Source organism: Microtus ochrogaster, chromosome 5 (genome assembly GCF_000317375.1).
Source record: "Microtus ochrogaster isolate Prairie Vole_2 chromosome 5, MicOch1.0, whole genome shotgun sequence".
Classification (NCBI taxonomy): domain Eukaryota; kingdom Metazoa; phylum Chordata; class Mammalia; order Rodentia; family Cricetidae; genus Microtus; species Microtus ochrogaster.
In genome coordinates, this window is record NC_022012.1 from 82,850,453 (window position 1) to 82,861,129 (window position 10,677).

Genomic DNA, 10,677 nt, shown 5'->3' on the forward strand with positions numbered 1-10,677 from the left:
AAAAAAAAAAAAAAAAAAAAAAAAAGAAAAAAAGGATATCCAAATCATGTTTTATATTGTGAGCCAGAGTCTCCCATAGCACAATAGCACAGGCTGGCCCCAATCTCACTGTGTAGCTGAGGATGACCTTGATGCCCCTGATCTCTGCCAGGATGTGTTCCAAGGATGCCTGTCTTTGCCTTGAATCTAGCCTGCATGTGGAGGGACGTATCTGCAGTCCTATCTTGGAGGCGGAGGCCAACCTGGGATAGGCACAGCAAAGCAGACTCCAGAGGTTCCTGAATACTCTTAAAAATACTGCCTGACTGAAAATTCTGAATCAAAGAGTTATGGGCCTTATGATTTCCACTGACCCCATGGTTTGACATGCTTACTCCAGTAGCTTATGACCAGACTGTTATCATCACCTTGCAAGTACTGTTCTGTCCCCTGCTAAAAAACTGCTTTTTTTAAAAAAATTATTTTATGTGCATTGGTGTTTTGCCTACACATCGGTGTGAAGGTGTCAGATCCTGTAGAACTGGAGTTACCGACAGTCATGAACTGCTACATTGGTGCTAGGAATTGAACCCGGTTCCCCTGGAAGAAGAGCAATGCTCTTAATCACTGAGCCATCTCTCCAGCTCCATTTACTTTGTTTTTTTTTTTTTTAAATATTTATTTATTACGTATACAATGTTCTGTCTGTGTGTCTGCCTGCTGGCCAGAAGAGGGCACCAGATCTCATTTCAGATGTTTGTGAGCCACCATGTGGTTGCTGGGAATTGAACTCAGGACGTTTGGAAGAGCAGGCAATGCTCTTAACCGCTGCACCATCTCTCCAGCCCCCCATTTACTTTGTTTTTAAGGAAATGGGAAACCTGCACACGCTACCTTAGGTTCCTCTCAGCTTGTTGTTCCCACCTAAAATAGCTCTATTCTAGTGCCAAGTGGCTGCCAGTGGCTTATGGAGTATTTAAGGCAAAGTGCTCCAAACCTATTCAAAATCTAAGAGTTGGGCATGGTGACCCACCAAAAGGCTGATGCGGGAGGACTTCAAGTTCAAGGCAAACCTGGACTACAAATTGAAACTATCTTTTAAAAAAAAAAGCCTTAAATATACCCTATTGTTTAGTAAGAGGCATTGTACAAACATGTTCACCAATATTATCTGTGTGGTAGATACACTTCTATTTTATAGGCAAGGCAGTAGAAGCCCGAGAAACAGTCATGTCCAGTATCATATGGCTAGAAACTGCCTGGTATACATAGTGCCAGATAGAACTTATCCATTGGACTATAATAACTTAAAATGTGTTGACATCTGTTAAGTTTAGGGTTTTATGTACTGGGAATGTTTCTCAATTGATGGAGTGCTTGTCCAGTATTTCAGAAGCCGTGAGTTCAATTCCCAGCACCAGGTAAACTGATGCATACCTGTAACCTCAGCACTGAGGGGTGGCTGCAGGAGGAAGAGAAGTTCAAGTCATCAGGGGCTACATATAGAGATCAAGGCCAGCTGGGACACACAAAACCCTGCCCCAAATAAACAGACAGAAAAGTGAAGAAAAAGAGGAAGTTCAGGGTTTCATGTGTACCTCTATCCTCAGATCAGTGAGAATCTGTTCACATTTAAACTTTCATCTTCAAGCCGGGCGGTGGTGGTGCATGCCTTTAATCCCAGCACTCGGGAGGCAGAGGCAGGCGGATCTCTGTGAGTTCGAGACCAGCCTGGTCTACAGAGCTAGTTCCAGGACAGGCTCCAAAGCCACAGAGAAACCCTGTCTCGAAAAAAAAAAAAAAAAAAAAAAAAAAAAAAAATTTTCATCTTCAGCAGGCTGTGGTGACCGGCACCTGTAACTCCAGCATCTTGGAGGCTGGGGTAGGAGGATTTTGAGTTTATGGTCAGCATAATGTACATATCAAATTCTAGTGCCACAGATGAAAACGCATGTACAAAATAATGGCTGTGGGAGACTGACACCTAAGAGTTTTGTGCACCTTGAACCTGGCTAAAGTTACTAGGAAAAAAAATAAAGCCCGATTAACCTCTATATAAAATGATAAAGAGAAAATAGATACTGCTTACCTACATACAAGTAAAAAAAAATTCAGGAGATGGCTCAGCCCATAAAAGCACTGGCTGCCTGGCCTTATGATGGAAGTTACATCTCTGGGACCCACATATTGGAAGGAGAGAATGGACTCGCTATTGTCTAATGTTCTCTGGTCCCCACACGTGTGTCCTCAACACACACCATACAGATAAACACCATTTTAAAAATACACTTTAAAAGTGAGGGCGGGGCGATGGGGCACAGGGCTTTAATCCTACCTAGCACTTGGGAGGCAGAGGCAGGCTGGTCTCTGAGTTCAAGGCCAGCCTGGTCTGCACAGTGAGTTCCAGAATAGCTAGAGATACACAGAAAAACCCTATCTCGAACCAAAAAACTTGTTAAAACCCAGAATGCCAGCATTCAAGAGGGTGTACGTTCAAGTGTTAAAGAAAAGTCTACAGATGATCCTGTCTAAACATCAACAACACGACAAAGTTAGCTAGTGATGGACTTCTGTTAAATCACATTTCAATTTATTGGTAAATCCAATTAAAAATTAGTGGTTATTCTTCCCCCCAAAACTCCACAAAGATTTGAACTCTCTACTGTCACTTTCATGATACGCAACTACTATACATTCGGCGTCGTGTAAGTTTACCTAACAGTTTCTCGCGCAGTCCAACTTCTCCTTCCAGAAACACGTTATCTAACCTTTTTTTTTCTTTTGCAAGAGAGCAATTAATAACCTTTTCCCCACTCATTGCCTCCGAGGCCTAAGCAACAAACATTGTCTTTCAGCCTTTTGGGGTGAGGGCAGAATACCGGGTCGGGGGGGGGCGGTAGGAGGAAGGCAGGAGGTGGTGGGGCCACGGGGGTGGGGGCGCGGGAGGCTGAAGGAGGGGGGCGTGTCCGAGTAGCCCGGCCCGAGAAGCATCCCCAGCTTAGCTGGCTTTCCGTTGGCGTGGAGAGCGGGATGAAGAGGCTGGAGAGAAGAAATAAAGGGGCGAGAGCGGCCGCTGCGCTACCTCACGGCCTGGAGGCCGGGCTCTCCGAGGGCTCCCGGGCTTCGGGCGGCGGGTGGTGGCGGGCTTCGAGTGAAGAAGGCCGGTGTCCTGAGGGGCTCGGGCTCTCGCCCGGGGAGGGGTAGCGGTGGCGCCCCCCCAGCTCCGGGACCCGCCTACAACACGCAGCCCTGGGACTTATTGTTCCGGGAAGCCGCAGGCGAGGCCCGGCCCGGCCCGGCCCTCGGGGTGCACCCGCCCCTGCCAGGGTCGGCGGGCTGGGGCAAGCGCGCCGACTGGCGGCCGGTGGGCTGCCTGTTCGTGTCTCTTTAAGGGGCTGGGCCTGCAAGGCTGCAGGGCGGGCGGGGTGCGCGTTGCTCCGGGAGTGTGTGAGGGAGAGAGCGACGGGCGGTTGCCGGAGGGAGGGAGGGAGTGAGCGGGCGAGCCAGCCAGCCAGCGACGCGGGCCGCCCCTGCCGCCGCCGCGATCGGACCAGCGGCCTCCTCCCCTCCGGTCCCCTCCCCCGCGTCGGCCTGCCGCGGGGAGGGGGCTAGCGTCGCCGCCTCCAGCTGCTCCTCATGAAGCAGCTGCCGTCGCAGCCGCCACCGAAGATGGGGGATTTCTACGATCCCGAGCACCCGACCCCTGAGTAAGTCTCAGGTCCGCGGCCTCCCGCTGCCGTCGGTCGCCTCAGCCGAGGGCGGCGCGTCCTGACGGGTGGCGGCGCGCGGAGTAACGGGCCCTTGGGCGGCTTCGCGCGGTCGTGGTGGGGAACAGGCCCGGCGCGGCCACCTCAGGCCGCCTCGCTTGGCCTCGGTCGGCCGGGCGGTTAAACCTGGCGCGGATACCGCTGCTCGCGTCGCAGCGGCAGTTGGGGCGGCCCGGTGGGGGAGGGGCGGCAACGGCCTCCACTGCCGTTGCCGCGTCCTCAGTCGGCCGGCCCAGAGCTCGGCGCTCCCCGCAGCTCCTTCAGGACGCTCGGCGGCGGTCCAGGCTTCGGTCGCAGACCACGGTGCATAGTCCGAGGCGCGGCTGAGGCCAAAGTCGGCTATAGGACGTCGGCGATCTAGGCCGAGAATCCCCGGGCTCGGGTGGAAGCTCGACCCGTCGCCCTGCCTACCGGTGACGGCAACTCGGACCGGAAGGGCCTAGCGCGCGTCTCTCTCTGCAGTGATCCGCGAAGGGGCCCCGCGTTGCAGTCTTGGTTTTGATTCCTCCCCTCCGCCCCCCCCTTGGGCACCCGACCCAGGCCCAAAAGTGCTGTGAGCTTCACATTCTGTACCTTTGGCATTTGGGTTTTGTAATGGTGGCGAGGTTTGTCTGGTCCCGTTGTTGAGGTGACACCAGTTTTGTTTTTTGTTTTTGCCTGAAAGTGAAAACCCGACGAACGTTTCTTTTCTCGATTATGAGGCTTGAACGCTTTGGCATACTATTTCTTAGGTAACAGAATCTTACCTACAAGGGTGACTTTTTACTCCGTGTGAAGATTTTAAGAGACCTCAAAATCTCTGCATAGTCTCTAAAGAAAATAGTGAAACATAGTTTTGTCCAAAGTATAGTTTCTTTTCAGTCTGGGACATTTTTATATTTCTGTTGGGCAGTATCTGATAGCACAGCAAGCTTAGCAGTCAGGTTTGGAGGCGCCACTACCACTTGAGTTAGGACTGTAGGCAGCCTTGGCTGCTTACTGAAGATGGCTTCAAAACACAACAAAAGTAAACAGAAAGCTTCCACTTCAGAGTCTGGAGTCAGTTCCTTCCTAAATTTCTACAGGATCATTTTGTTTTTTCGAGACAGGGTTTCTCTGTGGTTTTGGAGCCTGTCCTGGAACTAGCTCTTGTAGACCAGGCTGGTCTCGAACTCACAGAGATCTGCCTGTCTCGGCCTCCTGAGTGCTGGGATTTGCGCCACCACCGCCCCGCTCATTTTGTTTTTTTTAGCTAAGTGGTCTCACCCAGTTGCCCAGGCTGGCCTTGAACCTGGGACCCTCCCTCTTCAGCTACCTGACCGCTGGGATTACAATGTGGGTGAGAACCGACTTGAAAAACCATTGTTTAACTCTTTTTGCTCTTATTGATACACTTCAGAGCACACAAAATTCGCTCCAAAGTTAACGTTTGTGGGGAGATCTAGTGAAGCTGTTAAACTTTCATAACTAAAGTATGACACTTTACACAGTCTTTGGAACCTTTGCCAAATTTTTAACCTTGGTTCAGGACTGTCTGAATCTTCCAAGATAGTTCTTTGATATTGTAACATAAAAGTTATTTTGTGGTTATATCCACACAAAAAGCAAAATATTTTATGTTGCCTTAGTACAAAATTTTATTGGGACAATTTTAAAGGTCCTGTTTTCACCTAAGAGCCTGAGTAGTTTCATCTCGCCTTTTTTTAAGCTTGCAGAGACCCTAAAGCTGTTCTCTGGCATTTTAGTTTGTTCTGTGCTTTGCAGAAGGCTTAATAACATAGGTCACCTCTATGCACAGTCTTTTATGTGGTCTTAATAAAACAAAATCCATCTTTCCCTTGCAATAGTAAACCAGCATGGCTTTATCCTTCCTGGGTTCTTGACTTTGGATTAACATTTTAATTGGAATATTTGGATTTACTGTATAATTAGTTCAGTAGCAAAGTTCTGTTATAGGTTTTTGGTTTGAGAGGTGAAAAACCTCAGGAGGAATTTGTGTCATTCAGTAAATGTTGATTGCTTTCCTTGTACAAAGTAACATGCTAGCCCAGGAAAGGCCAAGAGCCTTTCAGTGACTTGTTCCAGGTTGCATGGTGAAGACATCATCCTTGCTGATAGGATTATATCCTTTTTTTTTTTTTTATTGGAGCAAAACATTTTTCATAATATGTGGAAAACTGGAGTCAGAAAAACTTAACTACAGTGAGAAATCATGTTTATTGTTTTTCAGTCTCAGAAATTTTATTGCTTTTCTGACATTACTGCTTCAGAGTTCTAAGAGTAAGTTCTAATACATGTCTTTTTTTCCCCCTGTTTATTTACCTGTATAGGTTATAAAATGTTTCTTAGTACTGGACTGATGTTGGCAGGCATCTTGAACAATATCCCCTCTTTTACATATGAAGAAAATGAGGCCTGGTCAAGAAATGAGAAGTAAAGTGATAGCAGACCACGTGAGGAAGTAGTGTTTAAAACTGGGAAGCACAATGCAAGGTTAAAGAACCATATTTTTGAGTCAGACAAACCTGCACTTGAACACTAATCTTGAACAAATGACTTACCTTTAAATTTAGGTTTTCCCATTTTGGAGATGGTTATCCTAATAGTAGCAACTTCTAGGGCTTTGGAAAAGATTACATGAGATGAGTGAACAGCTCTTGGCACAGAGTGTAGTGTGTTCAAGTACTTTTAGCTAGGTTTTGTGTCTAAGTACTTTTAGCCAGGGTTAATACGGAAAATTGAGAGGTATGATTTAAGATAAAAGATGAAGTTGACTGTAGTTGAGGGGAAGCTTGGTTGTGAAGGGGCAAGTCATTCATTCCCTTTCAGCCTTGGGATGGTTTGAAATGGTTCTCTGAAGAAGTGTCAGTTGGAATGTAAATTTGCTTTGATTAGACTTTGAGTTGAGCATGATGATCTGTATTTGTCTTCCGCGCATTCTTAGTCAGGTGCATGTGAGTAGGCCTTGGCTTTTCCTACAGTGTAAATGACATTGTGTTCAGGTGAAATGGCTATCATCATTTGATTAACTACATTGGATGTCCGTGATAGTGTAGGGTAGATATTGAGGGCATAGCATGTCCAACAGAGTCCTCGGGAACTTGTCGTAAAGAGGAGACAAACAAATGATAAAAGTGGCATTTAACTTCCAATGAGGTCAATAAACAATAAATTATGAGGAATGACCAAAGGTAAAATGCCTTGGAAATCCTATAGGATGTGGGAAATTTCTTATTGTTGAAGGAGTAACAATCTAAAGTGGGGTAACTAGTAAGCATCCTTGAGGGTAATAATTAGGCCGAGATGTAAAATACGTGTGTGGCCGGGCGGTGGTGGCATGCACCTTTAATGCCAGCATTTGGGAGGCAGAGGCAGGTAGATATCTGTGAGTTCAAGGCCACCTCTGGCCTACAGAGCCAATTCCAGGACAGAAACTCTGTCTCAGAAAAAAAACAAAGAAAGTGTGTCCGATGGGAGGGGCAGGAGTTGGGGTGGTTGGGCAGTAACCATTATAATTCAAGTAGGGGTAATAACTTGTTGAGGCAATTCTCAGTAATGAGAAGGAAAGTGATAGTAAACAGGTTCACAATATCATGAGTGCAGACTCCACAAAGCTCTGTAAAGCCATTCTACAGATTTGGCTGGGGTTTTTGTGTGATTTTGTTTTTTGAGAGTAACCCAGGCTACTTTGAATTCTTGAGCTCAAGTAATCTTCCTGCCTCAGCTTCCTGAGTATCTGGCACTGCATGTGCACCCCACTGAGTTTTAATCAGAGGAATGATATGATTTGCTTTCAGCTTCAGAAGGCTCATTTGTAGCATTGCAGAGGAACAGAGTGGAAGCCTGAAGACTTGTAAAGAAGCTAGTAATCCAGAAGAAAGTTGCTGGTGGCTTATACCAAGGTAGTATCTGAACTAGATGGGTGCTCGATGTTTCTGGAGGAGTAAATAGGATTTGTTGACACATGACATGTTAGAGAAGTTAATGGTGATTCTAAGACTTGGTCTGTCAGAATTTGCCCTCAACTGAGTTAGGGATGATGTAGAAAGAGCAAATTGGGATTAGTAGGGGTTTTTTTTTTTCCACAGTAAATTGGAGATGCTTGTTAAGATGTTTAGGTTGGATTGTTACATAAGTCTGGTGTTGTAGGGGAGGGGAGGTCTAAACTGGAGATAAATTTGTAAATTTGTAGTAATCTATTTTTTTCGAGACAGGGTTTCTCTGCGGCTTTGGAGCCTGTCCTGGAACTAGCTCTGTAGACCAGGCTGGTCTCGGACTCACAGAGATCCTCCTGCCTCTGCCTCCTGAGTGCTGGGATTAAAGGTGTGCGCCACCATCGCCTGGCTATAGTAATCTATTTAGGCAGTGTACAAAGCCACCAGACTGGGTGAGATTACAAGACATCCACTGTTCCACTGTAGTAAAAATAAAGACCAAAAATTCATCTTGGTTTACAGTTTAGATAAATCTTAGTGTTGTAGTCAAGGCTAATGTGAACTCCATGGCTCTTGTGCCTCTGCTTTCTCAGTGCTGAGAATATAGGTGACACCATGAGGCAAGAAATTCTCCTTTGAAATCTCCACTGTGAAGATTTAGTGTGTGAGCCTTTTTGGTTGTTTGCTGTTGAGACACGATCTCACTGGTACCTCCTGGTGACCTTTAGCTCCTGCCTTGGCCTTCTAAGAGCCAAAATTACAAATGTATACCCTCCATAGGCCTGATGGTACAGACTAGTAATCCTCCTAGTGATTGGTAGTCTGAGGCAGGAGAATCAAATATTCAAAGCACGGTTGGGTTACTGAGTTAATTCAAGGCCAGACTTAGACCCAGTCTTAAAGAAACTCTTATCTGGTGATAAGAGTTCAGTGGTTGAACACTGGCATGGCATGCACGAGGCTCTAGATTCAAGCCCCTGTATGTATGTGTGTGGGGGGGGGAGTGTATGCCACTGTGTCCTGCGTTTGTTTGTTTTTTTTTTTTTTTTTTTGAGACTTAGTCTCACTATGTAGCGCTGGCTGTCCTGAAACTTACTGTTTAGACCAGGTTTAGTTAAAACTCACAGAGATCTGCCTGCTTCTGGTCCCTTAAAGGTCACCATACCTGGTAGTTAGTTGATTATCATTGTTTTTGTTGTTAAGACAGGGTTTCCCTGTGTAGCACTGGCTGTCTTTGGAAACTCACACTGTAGACCATGTTAGGTCCCTGTAAGATTATCAGTGCCCAAACCAGCTGGAAGTAGCCTGGAATACTACACCCACATTCCCAAAAATGAACTATGGATATTTTCCTTTTTTTTTTCTTAAAGAGGGAGAAGTGGTGTGGGAGAATTGTCTGTATTCTGTCAATCATGTTTTAAATAAACGCTGATTGGCCAGACAGGAAGTATAGGTGGGAAAACCAGACAGGAAGTAGAAATGATGCAATGAAAACAGGAGAATTCTGGGAAGGAGGAAGTTGATTCCTCCCAGTCCTGTGCAGACTGCCAAGGAAGCAGGATGTGACCTGCCAGCTGAAAAAGATACAGAGCCATATGGCTAAAATAGATCAGAATAATGGGTTAATATAAGTCATAATAAGACCTAATAAGAAACCTGAAGCCGAGCGGTGGTGGCACACGCCTTTAATCTCAGCAGAGGCAGGTGGATCTCTCTGAGTTCGAGACCAGCCTGGTCTGCAAGAGCTAGTTCTAGGACAGGCTCCAAAACTACAGAGAAACCCTGTTTTGAAAAACCAAAAAAAAAGAGACCTGAGCTAATGGGCCAATCAGCTTTATAACTTTTAGATATCTCTGTGTGATTTTTCTTTGGGGCTTGCCGGCTGTGGGTTACCGGGCAGGACAGAAACCCCAACAAGCCAGCCCCTCATGTTACAGGCCTCGAATTCACAGAGATCCTCCTGCCTCTGCCTCCCAGGTGCAGGGATTAAAGCTGTATGCTACCACTTTCATGCATGATTTATTAATAGGTATTCTAATAACTTTTTAACCTTAGTGTGTGTTTTTCCATGAGTCTTGTCAGTTGTACTGAGAAGATAGAATAGTCATGGTGAATGACAGCAAAAGCAAGTTGGGTTAGAGACTCACTGAACAAATTCACTCAGTACAACTATAGAATAGTACCTTAAACAAAAAGATAACTAGAATAGTACCTTATTTTTTTTTCTAAATATTACAGGTTATTGCCTCTGGTTGCCCTCCCGAGGTGGAAGGCTAAGTCTCTATTTCTTTTTTTTTTTTAAAATATTTATTTACTTATTATGTATACAATGTTCTGTCTGTGTGAATTCCTGAAGACCTCATTACAGATGGTTGTGAGCCACCATGTGGTTGCTGGGAATTGAACTCAGGACCTTTGGAAGAGCAGGCAATGCTCTTAACCACTGAGCCATCTCTGCAGCCCTAGTACCTTATTTTATAGTGCACTAAAACCTATTATAAGTCATAGTTTATCACCATAGAATCACCAACAATCAGTTTTAGATTTCTTCTTGAGAAATCTGGCTTATTTGTTTCATTTTGTTTTTGAGACAAGATTTTGCTATGAAGCCTAGTCTGTAAATTATTTTACTGTATTATGGGATTATAGACATGTGCATAGAGAACTAGTGAGCGAAAAACTCACTCTCCGTCCCACCATCTCAGGTTATAATAGAATAACTTTTTTGAAGACTCCCAATCTTGACTCAATTTAACAAATACTTGCATTATAGGCATAATTTATATAATTATAGGCGGGAAAATATATAATTTTTAGCCTAGATTCACCACCAGTAGTGGAAAGTTTGCTGTTTGTATTACTTTCCCCTAATTTGTGTGTGTGCATGTGTATGAAAATGAGTGGGTAGTATGTGAGGTGGGCATGTGAATGTCATGCTGCTGTATAGAAGTTAGAGAACCATTTTTGGGAATTAGTTCTTTCTTTCTTTCTTTCTTTCTTTCTTTCTTTCTTTCTTT

The 10,677-nt window shown here is 45.4% G+C and overlaps 1 protein-coding gene across 4 annotated transcripts in view; it reads left to right on the forward strand.

Annotated features, from left to right (window-relative positions):
- The first annotated feature begins 2,580 nt into the window (after nt 1–2,580).
- The window catches only part of Setd2 (SET domain containing 2), a 99,143-nt gene continuing 91,046 nt past the window's right edge, over nt 2,581–10,677 (forward strand). For 2 of the 4 annotated variants that reach the window (XR_001228933.2, XM_013346544.2), the window contains exons 1-2: nt 2,581–3,686; nt 7,523–7,627. Coding sequence is in view for 2 of the 4 variants with exons in the window: in XM_013346544.2 (XP_013201998.1) it covers nt 3,616–3,686; nt 7,523–7,627 (176 nt within the window). In the remaining 2 variants the exon portion in view is untranslated. Of the gene's footprint in view, nt 3,687–7,522; nt 7,628–10,677 lie in introns of those variants that run through there. The other 2 variants (XM_005347995.3, XM_026779475.1) reach the window with 2 other exon arrangements.